This window comes from Engraulis encrasicolus, chromosome 17 (genome assembly GCF_034702125.1).
Source record: "Engraulis encrasicolus isolate BLACKSEA-1 chromosome 17, IST_EnEncr_1.0, whole genome shotgun sequence".
Lineage (NCBI taxonomy): Eukaryota > Metazoa > Chordata > Actinopteri > Clupeiformes > Engraulidae > Engraulis > Engraulis encrasicolus.
Window position 1 is genome coordinate 15407658 of NC_085873.1, and position 22581 is coordinate 15430238.

Consider the following 22581-nt stretch of genomic DNA (forward strand, 5'->3'; position numbering starts at 1 on the left):
CCACATCAGGAATATTGTCCATGTCTTACATTAGCTTGTTTTAAATGCTGTAAATACCCCCTCTTACCCCCCCTTCTCTCTCTCTCTCTCCCTCCCTCCCTCTCTCTCCCCCTGTAGCTATGCTGAAATTTTGTCTGTGGAAGTCAATGGATCTGATACGGTTGTCTTCTCCCTCAAAAATGAATCTCTGGAGCTGCAGTCCCTTCATGCTCCTCAGATCACGGCCATGGTCCAGTTCTTCCTTCGAGAACTTGTCAAGGTACTGCTCAAAAAATAAAAAAAAATATACAGTTCATAATATAACATAATATAATATAATATAATATAATATAATATAATATAATATGAGAATAATGCAATAATCTGTACTGTATATTTGCATGCATTGTCTTTTTTTTTTTAGCTTTATCATTAGTCATTATCATTTTATTGACTCTATGCATCTATCTTTATACTGAGAATCAGGAGTATTACATACATAGACATTTTTTGTGCACTGTCTTCAGTTTCTTCCCATATTTCTCATAGGCTGCGTTTCAGGTTTGAAGGGTGGTTATTAAAGTCCATAGCCTACTTTTTTTGTCCATTCTTGTATTTTTAGGGATCTGAGTATGTCATTGCAACAAAGAGTTATGTGACAGATGACAAGAGTCTCCTTAGTTTCCACAAGGGAGATATTATCAAGCTGCAGAAGATGGAGAGCGTAGAGAGTGGTGAGTTTCTATTGATCAGACTACCCAGTCTTCTGTGACATGCAAAAGGGGCATTGACCTTTGTTAGAGGCAGACAATAGTGTATTACCATGTATTATTATTTTGTGAAGTTGGTACAATTTTTTAACATGTTTCATTAACATGTTTCATTTAATTTAATCCATGCAATAGATGCAACAGCTGTCACTGCACCATCTGACTGCTACTAAAAATGTCAATGACCACAAACAGCTACCAAAATAGGTTTCTGCAAAAGTTTGTATAGATATACTGTAGGTGTGAACGTGTGACAACAGCGTTGTGTCCCACACTCCCAACCCTCCAGGATGGCTGTTCGGCTCCGTTGGTGGACGTTCAGGCTTGTTTCCTGCGGAAGTTACACAGCCCTCAGCCCCACCAGACTACCACGCTCCTCAGCTGGACCGGCAGGATGAGAGGAGGAAGAGCACTAGGGCACCCCGGGCACAGACACAACCGCAGACACAACCAGAGACTCAACCACAACCACAACCACAGCCACGGCCAAGGCAACTGCTGCCCGCAACTCAACCTGCTCAAAATGCAGTGATGGATCAGCCCATGAATGGAGGGTTTATGGGACAAATGTCATCCCCAGAGGAACAAGGGCCATTCCCCGAAATCGAGCAGTATGGCGGAATCATGGCAGAATTTGCCCAGAAATACTTCAGAGATGTTGCCACAAGGTAACTGGGAGGCGACCCATAGATCAAAATATTCTGTGGCTGTTGCAAAAATGTAGAACACTGGGTAGATTGCTGGCACTCTGCTGCAAAGAAAAACAAAGATAGCATGGCATTTAATGTATTAAACCATTAGGTAACATGTCATTAAGTATGAATTAGTATTTAACTAAGTATCGTGTAAACAATTATTCATTAATATGTCATTAACTATTTGGCCACGGCTCACTTGTAAAAGAGAATTTTATTCTCAATGTGATTTTATTTCCCTGGTTAAATAAAGGTAAAATAAAAAAATAAAGTAAATTGTTTAAATTTAGAACATGTACTTGTGTTTTCTAGCACCGTTCGGTACATAGCCCCTTACTTTCTCATCACAGGTGAATGGCTCTTTGCTGATGTGTGTTTGTTTTTTAGGTCAGACGGTCAAGGTTTGACTGCTGCTGGAAGAAGTTTTGCAGAGATGACTTACCACACCATGGTACATTGTTTTATTGGGCCTTGTTTTTTAATCATTATGGTATACAGTGCAAAACAACAATAAGTACAGTACACCCTTGTTGTTGAAAAGCAATATTTTGAACTGAACAATATTTCAATAAACACAAAACATGGCCAACACAATGGACAGAGAATTTACGTTCAGCTTCATGAGCTCACACGGGGATCTGGAGGACCTTCGAATTTGCCCTGCTCCATGCTCCCAAACCAAAATGCAGTAGAACCAATCAGGATCGCAGGATTTTCAGAGATGTGACTTTGTCACATTTTAAATGTATTGGAGAAGAGTAAGTGAAATGCGAAAGTTGTGTCAGATATTAATGCCCGTTCTCATGGACTCTCTCATGGACATTGATTCTGTTACTTCAACTGTATTTTCCAATTTGTGAGTAGTTAAAGTTGCACCTCATTAAAATGTCAGTCAAGTATTTCTCCAACAATCATGTGCAAGGAATTTTTAACAAAACTATGCCTATGGCGTAGCTCCAAATGAATGTTCATAGAGTAAGGCAGGCAGAACCCAGTCGTCTAGTGAGAGTCAGGTTAATATTATGTCCTAGTCAAGCAGATATACAAGGAATTCCAAACGATTCACATTCTTTTCCTAGCCACTGTCGATATAGTGCACTACGACTTGCAAAGATATAACCATCACTCCATGCCCTTCATTGTGGGTTCATTGTATTGGGGACCGGTCGATTCGTTCAACGCACTTTTCCGATCGGACATTCCGTTCAAAACTTGAGACCATTCGTAGAAGACCATTGTTTTCCTTTCCAACATGACAATGACCCTAAACACACACCTATGGTCGCTGCCAGTTTTGAAAAGACAAATTGGGCATCAGTCTGGGGTGTAATCATATTTCCACCACCATAATTTCACAAAAATGAAAAAAATATGTTATATTATTCATCTTACTTTTCTGTTGTGAGGTCAACAGATGTATCAAACTTACTCTATGCACATTTTGGAAATAACTTTTCCAAATATTGTTCATAATGTTAGTTTTCAAAAGGGATGTACTCATTATTGCTTTGCACAGTATACTCAGGTGGATAGTTTCTTATGGAAACTAGATTTTGTGTAACACTGTATGACGCATTTATGTTATTAATATGTCCTCATGTTTTTTTTAAATTGCGGTTGTAATCAATGACAGGAACCAATTCTGGAATCGTTGATCTTGTTTTCTGACAACGAACTCAATGAATTGTCAGTTCCTTGCTTCACATGTGAGTTGACACGCCACTCAGCGTTTTTTTTCTCTCCAAAACTGTTACTGCCATACTATACATAGATGTCTTAATGACAGGCGATTCTCAGTGCACCCTCTGCCTCTCCCTTTTGCAGGCATCATGCAGTTTATGGGTGACCTGCCATTGAAGAAGCACCAGTCAGAGGGCGACTGTGTCAACCATATTCTTCAGGTGACTCTCTCTTGGCCGTGCATGGCCTCTAAACTGATGTGTGTTTTTCAGATGGTCATTCCATTCCAACATTCACAGCTTTTGTAGTGTTTGAGAATTAACTTAAAGGAGCATTCCACCGGTGGAGACATGAATATGTATTGAAAGTGGGTCATATATATAGTAGAATAGTATCATACATTTCTAATTTGTTGCCTTCTTGGCCGAGAAAAGGCAGAAAATGACTTTTTAGTGCTTGTGGATTTGTGACAACAATCCCCATAATGCATTGCAATGCTCAAGTTCCACAGACCACACCCAGGCAGCTCTGCCAGTGACTTACTGGAGCCTCAATGCCAGTGATTTCAAAAGCACTGACACACTGATCTGTGATAGGTCTGTTAGCGCATTAGGTATAACCCCCTATGTGAAGAAGGCTTGTAGTCTCAACAGAAATCCACCTCTCTAACACTTCCTCCTACAATGATGCAAAATGACGAATTTTACATAATTGTAGGAGGAAGTGTTAAGAGGTGAATACGGATTTCTCCTGTCTCAGGGGGAATTGAGAGAGTGTTGCACGACCATTCAAAAGTATGACTGGGTACTAGCAATGGAAAGCCTAATGCAAATGGGTGGAGTGTCCCTTTAAGTTTTTTCCCCTGCATACCTCAGCTGGCAGGTGTGTAGAAGATGGCCCATGGGTCACTCATCAGACAATTTGAAAAAGCTCCCGCACACTGACTGAAATTTACCTGGTGAAGGTCTAGGACCGAAACGTTGTGTATTAAAGAAAACCGCGAAATGGTCAGTGTGCGGGAGGTTTTTTTTTTTAATTGTCTAGTGTTTGAGAATGAGATTACCTTATATTGGTTCTGGATAGGATCTTGAATCTGGAAACTGCAAACAATTGTTTAAACTGCAACCTTAACGTTTCCTGAGAGTGCTGATTAAATCATTCTGCTGTTCTTCTTCAGTTAGGGAAGGAGAAGGAGTATTTGAGGGATGAAATCTACTGCCAGATTATCAAACAAGTCACACAAAACCCCAACAGGTGGGTATGGAAATTAAGCAAAAACTAGTTTTTGTTTAAGGTGTCTTCTTCTAAGGTATCCTTTGTTAACATGCCTAACTATTTCACGTATCTTTCCTGTGTCCCCTTCAGAGAGAGTTGTGCACGTGGGTGGCAGCTGTTGGCTCTGATGACCGGCTTCTTCCCGTGCTCCCCCACGCTAATGCCCTACTTCAACAGTTATATCGAGGACTTCTCCCAGAACACGGCGGATCCTCTTCACGGTGGTTATTTCTCTGCCTTTTTTCTCTTATCTCCTTTTATATCCTCTGTAAGCACACAATGCATTTCCTCAATTTATATCCTGTAGCCTGCCTGTCTTAGTAAGTTCAGATGATACCCCTTATTTGTAGCCTGGTCGAAACAACTTTTTGTTAATAATGGCCTGGCTATTATATGAGGAAATTGGGGTATTCAAAAGAAAGAATGAAAGAAAAAAGTAACAATTGTTCATAGAATAAGCATGCAATCAAAAAGCCAAAAAGCACCATACAGTACAACACAGTAAGTGCAGCCAGTCTTTTAAATAAGTAAAGCTAATTTCATGAATGAATTGATCCACTTCACTGATGAAAACCATTTTCAAAGATAAGGTCAACTTGAGTTTGCATTGTTACATTGCATATTCATTATTTGATGGAATATTGTAATATTTTTGTACCCCATAGAATTCTCTCTTAGCTGTCAAGAAAACTTTGGACGATCTCTGATGTTTGGAGGCCGAAGACATATTCCATCCCATGGAGAAATGGATGCCCTACTTGTAAGCAAGACTGGCTTAAATTGCCATGTATAATTGGGATGTTATTGAATGGATCAGATAAATTCAAACAAAACTTTCAGTCCGTTTTTAACCCCCTCATTTCATAGTTCTGTTTTTGAGCACTATTTTTCTTCAGGAAAATGCTTACAAATGTTGAATGTTGTTTCAAACACAACAGTATTGACAAACTAAAATATTGACTAACTACAAATCTTGAAGTCTGCTGGAGTAACAGAGACTTTCATTGTAAAGGACATTAGGATATTGAAATGCTTCAATATCCAAGGTGGTGCTAAAGCACCTGCCCATTTGCCTTACTGGACAAAAATGCCCTTTTTGAAAGTTTTTAATTTTTTGTTAAGTTTTTTTTGTCAGAATGCACTGTGGTCAATGTTGACTTGATCATCTACAAATGCTTGAGGAGGAACATGTGACAATAATCTCCCCAATATAATACAGTATATAGCCTCTTTAGCCTAGTAAGACATCCAGAAGTTACACATGAATCCTGCCTTTAACTCGAGTCCCTGCCCCTGCACACCATTTGAAGAGGATTAACTTTTTTTTTTGCACCATTATCTCTTAATAGCTAATTACGTCCAGATATTCAGTTGTATTAATTTTCAGTTGTTATTAAATATCTGTTTGTGACAAGTGCTCTTTCTGCTCTTAGAATGGTCGAAGTATTCGCCAACTGCCAATCGTGTTGCCTGGTGGAGTTGAGTTCCCTTGCAAAATTCGAAACTTCAGTGTAAGTGTGTTGGTTGGTTACCGCTAACAATATGTCCAGTCAACGATACCATGTCAAGATGCACACAAAGTCTGTTTTAACATTTATTGGCACATTTTTACATTTAAGTAATACTAATTAAATTTAGTATTATTATTGTCATTATTATAAGATGAACAATAAATTAATACATTCTGCTACTGAGCTGAACTGCTTGTTTATAAATTTGACAATGATTGTAAATGATTATGCTTTGTGTAGGTGGCCCTGGACGTAGCAACTGATTTATGTATGGAGATGGGTTTAAATGACCCCTCTGAAGTGAAGGAATTTTCAATTAAAGCTACCCGTGGACAAGGTATGAATAGAAAGAAAGTCATATTTTTTCAATATTTTGGGTTTTTTTTAATAAAAAAGTTACCTGTTTGACATACTTTGTGACCGCTATAGGTTTCCCATACTTTACCCTGCAGTACACCAGTACATTGCTTACCAACTTCTAACTTCCTGCTTATGTCCTAGTGGTGAGGCCCATTCACCCAAATGAATACCTGTTTGATTTCCTGCTGGATGATGGCTCCATCACACTCTCATTCCAAAGAGTGATTTGGGAATCTCCGCTGCGGTTTGAGAATGAACTCTACATTGAGTTTCACTACCAGCAGGTCAGTCTAATTATTACATTACATTACATTACATCGCATTTGGCAGACGTTTAGCCAAAGCGACTTACAATCGAGGACATAATCATAGCCAACATCACTAGCAGATAACAAGTGAACAGCAAGTGCAGATGCAAAGTAGGGTCAGGTTTTTTTTTCATAAGAATTATTTGATTGCTTAATATTTCTGAAGAATGTACAAATACCACAGCAAAGTGGACTGTGCTGACTTTTAATCCTAAATAAATCTTTTTTTGTCAATCCCCATGGGGCAGGCAGGGCATTTCCCCGTAGGCCCAGGGTGGTGGTGGGGGACCAGTTATGAGCTTGGCAGGCTGTGGGGCCCTGTCAGTGTTTTGCCCTGCGGCCTGTGTGAAGTTGTTCCGCCACATATGGAAATGTAACTTACCATTATGGCAAGTCCTCCATATTTGAGGCCTGTTGAGTAAAAGTATGTCGCATGAAGCAAATACTGCAAAAAGGTTCATCTGCTTTGAGGGACAATTATGATGATGCATGATCGATCAGGTGGTTCAAATTAGTCACATGGGCTACTGTCTCTGTTTTCTATTTATAAGGCAGCATGAAAATATTCAGTCTCCTTTTTTCTGTTCCTCCTCAGTTGTCGACAATTTATTTTCTTGAAAGTGCTGTATCTGCCATCAGTTTTCCTAATGTTGTGATGCGAGTGTGACGGAGGTCATCTTGCACCTGTTCACCCCCCTCGGGGATCGAACCTGCGACCTCGTCAACTACAACGGTCCGGCAATGGGAGACACAGTACAATACCGCTGGGCCAAGAGATTAGTCTCCCGGCCCAACGGCATGAGACTGTATGAGGCTATCGGAGGGAGGTTTTACCAACATTCCACGCCAACTCTGCTAGTTAGCCTTCGTTACACTCTCCCCCTTAAACCTCACTCCAAATCCGGGTCGAACGGCACCACTGTGATGGAGGTCATCTTGCACCTGTTCACCCCCCTCGGGATCGAACCTGCGACCTCGTCAACTACAACGGTCCGGCAATGGGAGACACAGTATGATACCGCACGATACTGTATGAGGCTATTGGAGGGAGGTTTTACCAACGTTCCACACCAACTCTGCTAGTTAGCCTCAGTTACACAAGCTGTCAAGTGATGGACTGGTGAAATGGGCAGTGGGCACTACTTGTGAATAAATATTGCCTTGAAACTGCTACTCAGTTGACAATGTATCGAGTGGTGACCAATCATCATTAGATGTGGTTTTATGTGTGGTTTTCTCACAGGTCCTAGCTGACTATCTGGATGGAAGACTGATGTTGCCAGGAAACGGTACACCAGTCATTGAACAGATTGTGGGATTGGCTGCACTTCAGCATCTTGCACTGGGCAATCCAAACCTACCATCACAGTATGTTCTCTACAGTGGTTTTTATCCTTTTTTTTTCTTAAAGCTATTTTTACTTGTGTCAAAAACCCCACCCCCCTTAAAAAATCTACCCAGAAGAATTGATATAAATGAATTAAAAAATCAACATGTTAATTAATCAACACGTTTAACTTAATGTTCACAAGCTGCAGCAATGGGTCTTACAAATGGACAGTGACCCAAAGCGTACTTAACCTGGCTCTTGCCAGAAAATTATGGGTTCAAATAATATAATGTACCCACCTATTTAGGGAGATTAATAGAGATGGAAAGACACAGGGAGCCAAAGAAATCACACGTCTGCATCGGCTCTGCAACTTCAAACTGTGTTGTCAGATGTACCACATATCGATTATTTAAAAAATGAACAGACAAGAGTTTTGAAGGAATTTGCTGGTGGCACTCAGAAGTGCATCTGCTTACCATATTACCAGAGATACTCTAGACAGAGATAAGTCATTCTAGTTCATTTCTGGTATCCACTTTCTGTCAGGTGAACGCCCCTTTAGGAGACCTTCGGTTAGGAGACCTTCGGAGTCCTCAGGTTGAGAATAAATGGAGTCCCCTTACCACTGTAGATGGCGGTAGCGCACTTCTCGTGCAAACACCTCAAAAATAGAAGAAGAAGGAGGGGACAACGCCCCCTTAGGAGACCCAACTTGAGCACACTCTTTTGCATTGGGTGGGCGGGTTTCGAAGCCTCTTTATTACTCCACCCTCTTTGATATTAAGTTTCGCTGGTTCGAGAGCAGGATGACCTCTGACCTCTGCACTGTTACACACAAACCAATGACCCTAATTTCTAGCCATTTGGCCACAGCTGCACACTACACTCTCACTTATTTAGTTTTTGATGCATTTATTTCATGGTCTTTAGTTTGTCTGGGTCCTCTGGGACATGATGTCTTGGGATGGAATTTGAATGTTTAACTGAACAAGATCTTGACAATGTGCCCGACCTTCCAGATCTGAGCTGAAAGAATATTTGCCCCGGATGGATGGAGTGAATGCTAAAAATGGCGAGGTGCTGTCTGCATGCCACAATCTCCTATCAAGCATGGGCGCATTGCATCCATTTGAGGCCAAAACACGTTTCCTCCGTGAGTTTCTTTGTTCTCCTGGGAGTGATGATGATACAACATACAGTACTGTACCACTTCTCTCCCCAGGCTTCTTTTGTATTGATTTAACCTGAACACATCAACTTCAATAGATCTTCAACTTCTTGGTGGATTCCCATAACTCCTCTATTGTAGTATTTGTATCGTGTATATGTGTATATACTACTGCCCTCCACTGGCCTAATTCATTATTAACGTATTGAATATATGCACCAATCATCATCCCCTCAGAGGACCTTAGCTCCTTGCCTCTTTTTGGAGCGAACGTCTTCCTGGCTCAGAAGGTCAGCTACAAGGGCTGTCCATCTCCCTGCATCGTAGCTGTGAGAGTGGAAGATATCACCTTCTGTCATCCCAAAACGCAGGTAAACTGCTTGGTACTTTTTTGGTTGCCTGTGAAGGTGTATTCCATTGGTATTTTGTGCTATCCAGTCCAGGTATTTTCAAAAGATGAAAAAGATTGTTACATTACGAGGACACAAATGATTGGGAATGGAATAGCAGAGATTTGAGGAACATGTACACAATGAACTGACAAAAGTTTAAAAGACCATATTTACGCTATGCCATTCTGTATGGTGAATGTATGTCTCTTCCACAATGTTGTAGGAGATCGTTATGGTGGTACCACTGGCAGAAGTACAGTCACTTCGCTCCTATCAGCCAAAAAAGGGCAAAACAGCAGCGGTTGAAATCAACTGTGCGATTGATGGCCATCCCAAATGCATCTCGATTAATTTGAAGCAGGTAAAAATAACAAAGTTGTCATTTAAAGTGTGATGAAGTGGTCCGCACACTGGGCATGGGCTCCAAAAATATAGAAGTTTTGCTATAATACAAACGGAAAAGTTTCGATCCACCAGTGGGATTTTCCTCAGGCAATGAGAACAATGGTCTGGGATGACTTATATCACATGACCTCCAGGTAGGCTACCTGGCAGGTGAGCGCCCAGTGTGCAGACCACTTCATTACACGGTCTACCACTTTTGTCTGCCACATGGATAATTGTTTGGTGGATGTGCACGCCCCAACCTCCCAACTGCATTTGACGTCACACATTCTCATGAATACTACTTCATAATATGCTATTATAGAGTAGATATCTAACAGAGCTTGTGTGTCTGTGCCATAAGGCAAAGGAGCTGTGCCATATCATCGCTGTCATCATGGAGGAACGACTCAACAACCCTCAGATGTGAACTGCACCTGTAATGGCTCAGGACACTGAAGTCAAGGGGACATAAAGGCATAAATGTGGAGTGAAGGGTTTGTCAAGCAATTCATGAAATCATCAAATGTTGCACACTATTGTTAACTACTGCACATCTGTCCTTTCTGGGGAATATGAAACCAAATGTAATGTGCTGATTGCTTTTGGGGCTTGTTATCACTTCCCATGGGAATTGTTTTTAGATGTTCATTACAAAAAAATAACTTTTTGACCATTTGCAAACCCTTACCATCCATTTCAAGTATTCCTCCATTGTTTTGTTCTGTTTTGTTTTTTTGAATGGGGGGGTTACATTTGTACATGAAAGATGCTCTAAGTTCCATAGTCATAACCATCTTCTAAATCAGAGACAAGAATAGTTTTTAATTTTGAAAAAAAAAATCTGCCTATTTTTATACTTTGTAAGGATGTTGGGTTTTCACTTCCGCTCTTTCCTGGCAAGTTTTGAATTAATGAAGGGGAAATCTTCATTTGCATCTTATATTTGAATCTTTTCCTCTTTGGTGACATTATAATAGCTCCTCCATGTTAAGCATTTATTAAACATTAGTGACATTTTTATAGAATAGAATATCTGTTAATTTGTCATTGTAACAAGCAGCATTTCTTGTTCAGAGAAGCAATAATTGAAATAAAAGATATAACAGGAGTACTCAAAACCACACACACACACACACACACACACACACACACACACACACACACACACACACACACACACACACACACACACACACACACACACACACACATAGTACATACTATACAAGTACTATACAAGTACATACTACTCAAACGTCACACACATACACATACACTTTCATGCTGTACTTTGGTAGCATCATTTAGTGCAGTAATATCTGCTGGGTAAATGTTATTATTCAGTCTGTTTGTCCTGTGGCCCTGTAAGCAAACTGGTGTGGGTCAAGAGAGGGGGGTGGAGTGGGGGGGTTGAATGACAAGATGTGTATCTGTTCTGTTGGCTGCTAATGTTATTATTTAAAAGTCCCAGGAATACAATAGCATTTGCATATGCTTTGGTGGTACCGGTATATTATAAACAACCGACAATGTTAAACTGTCTTGGGTAGATGGGCCGGCATTTGATTTGATTATGTATAAAAAAAAATAAAAAACACAAGTGAGTCATTATCTTTTTGTTATTCATCATCACTTGATCATGAATGAATATTGTCTTTTAACATTTTGTGTATGGTTAATTTCCTTTGTTAACAATAAATTATTTATCCACTAACACCTACTGTTTGTTAAGTATTTACTAAGCATTTGTAAAGACTTAATTAGCATGCTTTAAATCATGTGTTAGCTATTGTCTTTATGTATATTTCTCACTATTTAATGACACTATAATGACAGGATATTTCTGTTTTCAAACTATTATGGCTTATTTGGTTGCCCGTAACACAATATAGCATTAAATACATTGAGCATTTGTGACATGAAAGTTAACACAAAACTTGCTGCAAAACAGGCTTTCTGTGTTAGGTTTTGTCATAGGTACCAAACTATGACACAATCTGAAAGGATGTTTTACAGCAGTATCAGTTTTCCATATACCGGTATAAATATTAGTTGTTTGTAATGAATCTCCATGTAAATGTATAGACAACAATCTCTCATTTATTTAATTTAATTATAATTGTTTTAACATCATTTAAATGTCAAACGTTCATTTACAACCTATATGTTGACATGAAAATTAAAATTATTAGTCATTCTTATAAATGTATTAATATAAATAATTCTTACTAAACTGCAGTGTGCTATTATGTCATTTCTGGCTCTGCTGGTGGACTGGGGCCTCATGTAAAAAACCTGTGTATGCGCAAAAAAGTTCCGTAAGTAACTTTTCACACAAATATTCAAATAAACGAATAGTATACTGACTTAGCATGAAAAAGTACATGTGTACAAAATTGTATGTGAAATCGGACATACCATATGAATCAGCATGAACACCTGTTCATGCATGGACTGCTACATTTGAAACTTTTCAGATTTTCACTTATGTAAAGATTCAGGACATCTACAGAGGTCTTTGTACATGATGCCCATGATGTGTGTCTTCTCTCCCCTAGCCCACAGGTGGAGCTGTGGACTGTGGACTGGAACATCTGAGGGCTGCCTATTAGGGTGGCCTTTAAAAGGCTTCCCATCAGCATTCTCTCTCTCTCTCTCCTCTACTCTAGAGATCACTCGCCTGACCGACCGTATGGTATCAAAGAACTGGCGGCAGAAAATGTTGTTTGTTGTCTTAACATCATACAGGATTCACCCTACCCTCCACTCAGTACTTTGATAGCCAATGAGCTATTCAATGACACTCATAACAAAAATAAACATTTATTTTTCATTACAGCAGTAAACACTCCATTGAAGAACAACCCTGTACCTTCAACTGTACATCTTCTAATGTTTTTCTTTGTGACTAATGCCACTGCTACTCCATTGTGAAGACTGCATGCACATCACTTGTGTGTTCCTGTGTAGGTGTAAAACCTGCTTCAATGGAGATCTCTTCCACTCTCTCTCGAAATCCATTTTCTTGGTCTTTGGATAGGTCCAACAGGAACCTGAAATACATATGAGAAAAATAAATGCAATGAGAGAACTGGCAGGACTATCAAGGTCTCAGTACGCATGGAAGTTCTTGGTTACACTCACTTGCACAGCTCCACTATGAGAACGGCCTTTGGCGCAGCAATTTGTTTCAGTGAGGGTTTCAATTCATGCACCATACTGACGACAGGAGAGAAGAAAAGATCATTAGATTCAATTGTATGAATTCATCTGTTACAAAAAAATGTATGTCTGCTTAATAAGAGATATTTATTTTACCTTGCTGAGCAGTAGATGGTGTTGAAGAAACTGGAAAACTTGTGTTTCTCAAAAAGTTTTGTAAGGGAGTCGAGTGGGAGGAAGAAAACTCTCACGCCGCTCACATCCATGAGATCTATAACAGAGCAGTTAGGAAAACCATTGTAATTATTAAGTTAAAATAATAGGAGAATCTTTCTGTTTGTAATATACACACTCTGACATGAACTATATCCTGGACCAACTGCTTTGAGATAAAAGGGTTTTTTAATATATTTTTTATGGTGCTTGTAAAATATAGCAACTATCAGCATTTTTAGGGCACATCTCTTCCTATTTGAGGAGCCACATCTTAACAACTACCAGGAAATCAAGCTGAAATTGTAGTTTTCTTATAGGAAATGTACAGTGAGGAGAATAAGTATTTGATCCCTTGCTGATTTTGTTGGTTTGCCCACTAATATAGACATGATCAGTCTTTAATGTTAATGATAATATGTATATGGAGAGACAGAATATCAAAAAGTAAATCCAGAAACTAACTCTAAAGAATATATAATAATTGATTTATATTTAATTGAGGGAAATAAGTATTTGATCCCCTGCCAACCATTAAGAGTTCTGATCCCGCAGATCAAATGGCACTTCCAATCAACTTGTTATCTGAACTGAACACACCTGTTAATAGTAACCTGCACAAAAGACACATTGAATCTGCAGAATCAGTCCATAGAATCAGTCAATCAATCAAACTAAACTCGCCAACATGGGACAGACACCAAAGCTGTTAAAGGATGTCAGGGACAAGATTTTAGGACTCAACAAGGCTGAAATGGGCTCCTGGATATTAAAGAGCAAACTGTTGGTGCATTTCTTCCCAATTGTAGGACATACAAAATGATCATCAATCATCAATCTTAGGCCTGTCTCTGGTTCCATACAAGATTTGACCTTGTGGGAATTTAATAATCAGAAAAAAGGAGATAAACCACCTTAAAACTGTATGGGAGGAGCTAGGAAATGATCTCAAGGCAGCTGGGACCTCAATCACTAAGAAAACTATTGGAAACACTTGATACTGTACCACAGCGGATTAAAATCCTGCAGTGCATGTATGGTACCCTGGCTTCAGAAGGAACCTGTTCAGGCTCACCTGAGGTTTGCCAATGAACGTCAAACTGGAATAGGATATGATTGGGAGGTGCTGGAATCAGATGACACCAAAATCAAACTGTTTGGCATTGACACAACTCGATGTGTTTGGAGGAAGAAAAATGCTGCCTATGATCCAAAGAATAACACCTTCTCCAACATCATTCATGAAAGTGGTAACATTATGTTTTGAGGTTGTTTGTCAATCCAAGACACAGGACAACTTCACATCGTCAAAAAATGGTTGGAGGGAGAAATGTAAACATACAATGCTGCATGCCAACCTCTTTCCCACCACCACTAGACTGAAGGTGGGTCATGGATTGGCCTCCCAAAATAATAATAATCCATAACATACAGCCCAAGCAACGAAGGAGTAGCTCAAGCAGAAGCACATTAAGGTCATGAAGTGGCCTAGACAGTTTCCAAACATTAACCCTATAATAATCCTGTGGAGGGAAGGGAACAGAAGCTCCCATTTGGCAAGCTACAGTCATACAACTTAAGTGATTTAGTGATGATCTGCAAAGAAAAGTGGATAAAAATCCTTTCTAATATATCCACAAACATTGTCATTAACTGAAAGAAACATCTGACCTCTGTATGAGAAAACAAGGGCTTTGCCACCAAGTATTTTGTCTTCTTTGACTAGAGGGGTCAAATACTTATTCTCCTCAATGGAATACAAATCAATTAAAATATATTCTTCAAAGTTATTTTCTGGATTTTCTTTTTGATATTATGTCTCTCTATATTAGAATACATTTGATCATTAATATTATAGAATGATCATGTCTTTATTAGTGGGCAAACCAACAAAATCAGCAAGGGATCAAATACTTATTTTCCTCACTGTATAGTAGGAAATGTAAGTTTTGGGCCAAGAATCATATAACTCTGGGACCTGTTCTAACTGAGATGAAAATGTAGCTCACCAAAACCTACCATAATGCACAGACTTTTCCTTTGCGTCTGGCTGGTGCTCAGATGACTCCTCAGACAGGTCACCAGGAGGATGGTCAGGACGTGTTTGTGGTTCACTCTGACACACTGACTCTGACTGCACCTCTTCAGACGCCGGGCACTGCTCTTGGTCACCGGCACCACTGACCGCCTGAGGACATGGCGGCACACTGCCTCTATTGGATAGGGCCTGGAACAGCGCCAGTACATTTGCAAAGGAGACGTCTTGTGCTGTCTAGTACACAAACAGAACAGAGAAACATACAGCAACTGTCTGCAGTAAGTTTGTCATCCATGTCTTGAGAAGAATTACCGTACTACTTTCTCTGCAACAAATCTTTAACCTTGACATGCTGGTTGTTGTGCCTTTTGAGAAGGTCTTTGTCATCGGTCTCAATGCCAAAACAGATGTATGGACTAGATACAATGTCACCCCAGTATCCTCTTGCTGCAATCTTCTTTCCTCTCTGAAACAAAATTTAGAAGGTAGAGTATTTAAGTGAAAAACATCACGTTGTCACAGCAACTAGTTCTAAACAACGAATAAACAATGAAACAATGGCATTTCCATCAACTCACTGTTATTTCTTCAAGAAAATGGAAATACCTAAATAAATAGAAAGTGGTGAAACTCCCTACCAATTGATATTGATGCGTTCATGTTTACAGGAAAAGTTTTGCTTTTGCACAACCCAACTAGATGCATTCCAAAAACTGATCAAACGGAACACTCAAACTGATATGATGCCTGTATTTATTCTGGGATGAAGCGCTGACAGTTAACGGTTAACGCACAATATTGGTTCCTTCAGTTAGAATCTTTCTATTTTCAATATCACTCTCAGAAAAGCTAAAAGCTAAATGTGTTCATTTGCAACAAAAAAAGAGAGATTGCTGTTTGTCTGGCATAGGATTCCACATTTTTTCATTTGGTTTGAATTGAACCAAAAACTCATTTGTTATGGAGCTTGACATCACACTTTCGTAGCTTAAGCCAACTATTGTCCTAGAAGGCAGTCATGGGTAAGTGGTTAGAGCGTCAGACTGGTAGCCCAAAGGTTTCCAGTTCGACTCCCGACCCTCCAGGTACCCTGAGCATGGTACCGTCCGCCACACTGCTCCCTTTCGGACACCATTGAGGGCTACCCCTTAGTACGGGTTTGCCTGGTTACCACCAGACCTAATCACCAGTGTCTTTCAGATCAAAACGATTGTGTAGCACTAAAGGCAGTATGGGAGTTCCCAGGCTAAGTACGGGTGAGGCATAAATGCAATTTCATGTGTGTAATGTTCATTGGAGTGCTGTGTCACAGTGACAATGGGAGTTGGAGTTTCCCAGTTGGATGGTCACTTCAATTGTAGCCTCTCAACTCCATACCCATCTAACTCATAACTCCCTCTATGAGCACTTCTAGTCTGTTTTTTGCCCTCGACATAGCACTGAAACCACCCTAGTTAAAATCACTAATGACCTGCTCATGGCTGCTGACTCTGGCCTACTCTCTATTGTCATTCTCCTTGACCTCAGTGCAGCATTTGACACCATCTCTCATTCCATCCTTCTCCACAGACTCTCCTCAATTGGCATAACTAACACACCCCTTGACTGGTTCCATTCTTATCTCTCTGGCCGTTCTCAATTTATTCAAATGAAGTCTTTAAAACCCAGCCCTCCCCTGTCACCTCTGGTGTTCCTCAAGGTTCTGTTCTGGGGCCCCTCCTCTTCATCACCTACCTCCTTCCCCTTGGTAATATCTTCCGCAAATTCAAAATTAATTTCCATTGCTATGCTGATGACACCCAGCTCTATTTATCTGGCAAACCCTCTGACACTCTCCATCCCCCCTCCCTCACCACCTGTCTTTCTGAAATCAAATCCTGGTTCCCAATTTTAACTGAATTCTAACAAAACTGAAGTCCTACTAGTAGGCACCAAATCCACCTTATCCAAAGCAAATAGTTTTTCCTTCTCAATTGATAACTCTCCTGTCTCCCCCTCCCCTCAAGTTAAGAGTTTGGGCGTCATGCTTGATGGCTCTCTATCCTTCCTACCCCACATTAACAACATCACACCGTCTGCTTATTTCCACCTATGTAACATTAACCGTCTCCGCCCCTCTCTCACTTCCCATTCTACCTTTATTCTTGTAGACAGTCTTGTCACCTCCCGCATTGATTACTGTAGTTCTCCTCTTTGGTCTCCCTAAAAAATCTCTCCACTAGCTCCAACTGGTCCAGAACTCAGCTGCCCACATCATTACTAAAACCCCTCCCTGTCACCATATTACCCCTGCACTGCAACATCTCCACTGGCTCCCTATCAAATTTAGAATTAATTTTAAAATACTTCTTCACACCTTCAAGGCTATCCACAATCTTGTCCCCCCCTTATCTATCTAATCTTATTCACATTGCTGTTCCCTCCCGCCCCCTCCGTATCTCTTCCTCCATTCTCCTCTCTGTCCCCTCTGCCCGTCTTAGTACCATGGGGTATAGAGCTTTCAGCTGCTCTGCTCCTCAGCTGTGGAATGCGCTTCCCCCTGACATCCGCAATATTGACTCTCTGCCCCTGTTCAAATCCAGACTAAAAACCCATCTGTTTCAGTTAGCCTATTCTTTATGATTCTTTAACTCTGTTTTGTTTTATTTTATTTTATTTCATATTTTATACTTTTTTCTTTATTTTTGTTTAAAAATAAATCTGTTTGTGTCTTGTTTTATTTTTTGTTTCTCTCTGTACAGTGTCCTTGAGTGTTTTGAAAGGCGCTTTTAAATAAAATGCATTATTATTATTATTATTATTACTTTCGATTGTATTTAAGCACGCTATTTTGCAAGCCGTTGTAGTTCTACTTACATGATTGAATATGCGGTTAGAGAGAAGACTCTGATTGGTGGTCTGGAAATGGCCTTCTCTCAGTTCAAAAGCCAAACCTGTGTCCCGCCACCTCACATACTGCTGCTTACTGATGACACTACACTACATGGATGAAAACATGACAACGAACACATAAGTAGAGTTTAAGACGTTTTGCAAAAAAACATTTGAAAAGTGGGTGCATGCTGATGTGCAATACAATGCTACACAATTTGAGGAAAATACATGAAATACGGTGATGCAGTAGGCCTGAGATACGGTGGACTGCTCCATCCCAGCACCACTACCCATTCTGTGGATCCTGTTTGCTGCATTGATAGTAAAGCGTGTACTGTGTAAATTGTACAAACCTCTTTCTGATGGAGCTTCATGGTGAGATCCCAGTCATAGCAACCGTGTCTAGAGTCATATCGAGAGCCCAAATGCTGCCTCACTCGGCCGTCCCAGGCCTTCTTCACGGAGGGACTTTGTGGCGCAGGATGCAGCCACTGCTTCCAAATCCACGCCAGCTCATCTCGCTCCTTATACTGGGATGTAGACATCAAAAGTCACCGTCATTTTTTCAAGCGGTAACATTCAACGAGGTTTCAAGTCAATGAGGTGGAACCCATGGTAAGAACTTCCCGAAAAACTCTTTGCTGTGCTGTAAAGTGCCGGCTGCTGTAGCATAACTTTTGGGATGATATTTGGCGTATGTTAAACACATTAACCCATTTAGAATAGCCAGGGTCTTAAGAAGGGGCAAAAAATAAATACAGTATATACTATATCGTGTTGTCAGGTATTAACGAGTCATTGATAGCATGAGCAACACAGCTGTTTAAATTGGCAGGAATTATCCGTAGTCATTTAGGAAATTCAACATCTGAGACACACACCCACACACACACAAAACAGTTGAAACACTCCGAATGCATCATTTTGACTGACCTTCAGAAGCTCGGTGTCAAGGCAGGGATGTATTGGTGTACTAAGCATGTCAGAGACGGACAGGGAGAGTTGAGTGGTGGCGTATCGTAAGATCTCTTCCGTTTGGCTACGGATCTCTGTGTTCCCAAACAGCTCCAGAAAGACCTCCACCTTTTCTGCAATCACAGTAACGGAACACAACATTCAAGGTTTCTCCGTGGTCTGGCGCCCCACTACCTCACAGACCTCCTCCACTCCTAAACCCCCTCAAGATCCCTGCGGTCCCCTACCAAGGGCCAGGAGGCCTCATCCAGCAGATTCAGGACCACTGTTGTAATGGCAGAGCCCCACCCTTTGGAATAAACCCTCCATTCAAAGCGCCCAATCATGTCAAGTCAAGTCAAGTGTACTATATTGTCAAAAATCTATGTTAGCAGAAGCTTGAAATTGCGTTTGAGCAGTCTCCAATGTGCAGTTAAACTAAAAATACATTTAAGACATTCACAAAAAACACACACACACACACACACACACACACACACAGTGCAGTAAAACGTACATTTATTTACATACTTTCTCTGACACATTCACTCATAATGCAAACTTAACCACACACACATGTGCAATAGAAAAACGGGCCTGTTCAAAAAGCACATAAAAAAGCACATCTTTTTTTTCAGGGTTTTCGGCACCAACTTGCACATACATGTACACTCACATGCTTACACAGACGCAAAGTGAAGTGACCTTGTGTGTTTTGAAAGGCGCTATATAAAAGCAAATAATTACATTACACTTAGGTGATGCTTTCATCCAAAGCTACTTAGTTATTTACGACAGGGTAAGGTTACAGTCGCTGGGGCAGTTTGGGGTTAGGTGCCATGCTCAAGGGCACCTTAGCCATTGAGTAAGGTAGGGTGTGGAATTGTGAGATTTGAACTAGCAACCCTCAAAGCCCCTCTCCTTAACCATTAGGCCACGGCTGCCCCAGCTAATTATGTTATTACTAATAATAATAATGATAATAATTATAACATCATTATTATTATCATCATCATTATTATTATTTATGTAACATACAGGTTATACTGAACTAAAGCTCACTAATAATTAAATAATTTAACTGAATTTCACTTATAATTAAATAATTGAATTAAAAGTGAACTTCAGTAGCTTCTTTATCTAGCATGCTCTTTTCCAAAATGACTGAATGGTACTTGCCATGTAGCCCCATTCCTTTCGTGGAAATTAATGACACATACAGAAGCAGCAGCTGCCGGGCCACAACGTCCATACTGCTTTCAATTACCCACACCTAGTTATAAACAAAAAAGCACACACAAATGTGGACAATGCATGTTAATGAAAGAAAACTATGACCTTATGCTGATGTTTAATTGGTTTCATGGAGACAATTTGACAATGCAACTCACAGATAGTGTGTCTGTGTCTTTCAGTCCAGATAGAGTCTTCAGGATATGTCTTGGGTCAGCACAGCCCAGTAGTAAAACATTGACCTCTCCATGCAGTCCATCTGGGCCTTTGTGTTGAACAGTCATTTTACTGTCATCGCAAAGTACTTTGAAAGCATTCATAATAGCTGCACAACTTCACATAGGCCTAAAGGTGAGTTCACCAACAGGCAGGTGCACAAGCAATAGCAAATAGCAATATAGCAGTATGATTTGTATAGCACTATCATACCTTCATACATTCAATGTGAGAGAAAAGAAAAAGAGAAATAATGTAGCATGTAGAATGTATTACAGAGAATAGATAACTAACTGACTAGCCTATGACTAAAGGCAGATTTAAAATAAAAGCTGATTTTAATTTATTTTTAAACATGATACTGTTGGAGCAGATCTAGTTTGGACAGAAAGCTGGTTCCAACATTTGGCAGCATAAAGACTAAATAATGTCATTTCACCCTGCCTGGATTTTACATAGGCTGCGCACACAGTAGGCTACAGTAGAGCCAGGAGATGCCATAATATCAATTCAATTCAAGGAAAGATAGAGTAAAACTACTTTGGTAGTTTTCAGAGTCACTTTGGGCAATTTCTACCATTTGCAAATGAGCATTTATGTAACAAAGTTAAACTCTTAGCGACAAAAAATCCCTTACCAGCGTTTAGGAGATCTACAGCTGGGCTGAAACCCCACCATGTGACACAGCCCGCGCCTTCCATGTGTCGTCCTGCTGACATCCTGCACCATCACCAAACATGATAGCGTTTGGTATCATTTTTGCAACACAAATACACTTAAAACAGACAGAAAGTCGTCTACTAAGACAGTTAAAGGCTAACCTATTCATGATTGCACCACGTCGTTGACCTTACCTGACTGCGTCTCGCGACAAGCAAAATTGCTACGCCTTTTGGTTGACTTTACGTTGAAATTATAAACAATGGATGCCCCGTATGAAGATCAATGAAACCGTAACAGTTTAAATCACTAACGCTGATCAAATAAACAAGTAGTACTACTTTCACATCAAACAATTAGAACATATAGCGACGGGATACATCTGAGAAGATACATCGTCTGCTCTTCTGTGCTGGTGCCGTGTGTTGTATCACCGTCACCTAGCAACCACACTTTGCGACTGCGGACAGCTGAGTGGAAAAACTTGGCACCCGCTACCAGACGAAATCTCCAGCTGTTTGTCGAGTTACCACGGAAAAAAGATCACAGATAGCGACAAAAAAATGACAAACGTAGGAGGCTCAGATTCCAAGCGTGAACAATTCCGTCGCTACCTGGCGAAGACCGGAGTGGTGGACGGCCTCACCAATGTACTCGTTGCTCTTTACGAAGAAGCAGACAAGCCAAACAACGCGTTGGACTTTATCAAGAGCCATCTCGGTGCAGCTGGTGTCGAGGCGGTTGACATTGAAGCTCTCCGTCAAGACATGATGGAGCTACAGCAGAAATGCGACGCTCTCGTTGAAGAAAACAAAGAGCTCAAGAATCGGCTTGCCCAGTATGAACCAGCCGCAGAGGATGGAGGGGCCGACTGATGTCACATCAAGTTACCTAACAGACCAAGAGTGCCTATTTGAGATAAGTCATGGCAGCAAAAAGCAAAGCGGCCTATTAAATTCACCTATTGATGTTACCAAGGCTTCATTTGGATTTTTATTTAAGAATATTTCCCTCTTTTTATATGTTCGTGTAGCCTATAACCTCTGTTAGTTGTAGCCTAGGCCTAAATCTTTTAAGCTAGGCGCCTAGGCCTACTCAAGTCAAGTCAAGTCAAGTTTATTGTCAATTTCTTTACATGCACTGGTCATACAAAGAATTTGAAATTGCGTTTCTTGCTCTCCCATGCAGACATAGACTAATCTAGGTAAGGACATAGATAGACAGTATAGACATAGACAGTACTCATACATGGACATAGACAGTATGGACGTAGACATTGCTCATACAGACATTTAAAGTGCAAGACTGGACAACAGAAGACTTGTAGAGAACATACATTAAGAGGAGGTATTTGTTGGTCTTTTTCTAAAAGT

The 22581-nt window shown here is 40.3% G+C and overlaps 3 protein-coding genes across 3 annotated transcripts in view; 2 read left to right on the forward strand and 1 right to left on the reverse strand.

Moving 5' to 3' along the window:
• Positions 1–11565, forward strand: part of myo15b (myosin XVB) — a 53887-nt gene extending 42322 nt beyond the window's left edge. Inside the window, 17 exon segments of the mRNA XM_063221836.1 lie at positions 118–259; positions 602–713; positions 1039–1417; positions 1832–1895; positions 3078–3150; positions 3269–3345; positions 4302–4378; positions 4490–4620; positions 5065–5159; positions 5833–5910; positions 6151–6247; positions 6412–6554; positions 7822–7946; positions 8931–9064; positions 9317–9450; positions 9695–9832; positions 10220–11565. Of these exon segments, the coding sequence (XP_063077906.1) occupies positions 118–259; positions 602–713; positions 1039–1417; positions 1832–1895; positions 3078–3150; positions 3269–3345; positions 4302–4378; positions 4490–4620; positions 5065–5159; positions 5833–5910; positions 6151–6247; positions 6412–6554; positions 7822–7946; positions 8931–9064; positions 9317–9450; positions 9695–9832; positions 10220–10285 (2065 nt within the window). The 3' untranslated portion in view covers positions 10286–11565.
• A 1100-nt stretch (positions 11566–12665) lies between these two features.
• LOC134467867 (dynein axonemal assembly factor 3-like) lies at positions 12666–21593 on the reverse strand. The gene is made up of 12 exons (XM_063221837.1): positions 21403–21593; positions 21186–21268; positions 20491–20597; positions 20279–20372; positions 19079–19233; positions 18499–18675; positions 18128–18250; positions 15615–15737; positions 15253–15505; positions 13177–13291; positions 13003–13077; positions 12666–12911 (listed from the first exon to the last, which is right to left on the reverse strand). The coding sequence occupies exons 2-12, from the start codon at positions 21265–21267 to the stop codon at positions 12779–12781; spliced, it is 1437 nt and encodes a 478-aa protein (XP_063077907.1). The 5' UTR covers position 21268; positions 21403–21593; the 3' UTR covers positions 12666–12778.
• A 63-nt stretch (positions 21594–21656) lies between these two features.
• Positions 21657–22235, forward strand: mycbp (MYC binding protein). The gene has a single exon (XM_063221839.1). It carries the CDS (start codon positions 21772–21774, stop codon positions 22081–22083), a length of 312 nt encoding a protein of 103 aa, XP_063077909.1. The 5' UTR covers positions 21657–21771; the 3' UTR covers positions 22084–22235.
• The last annotated feature ends 346 nt before the right edge of the window (positions 22236–22581 follow it).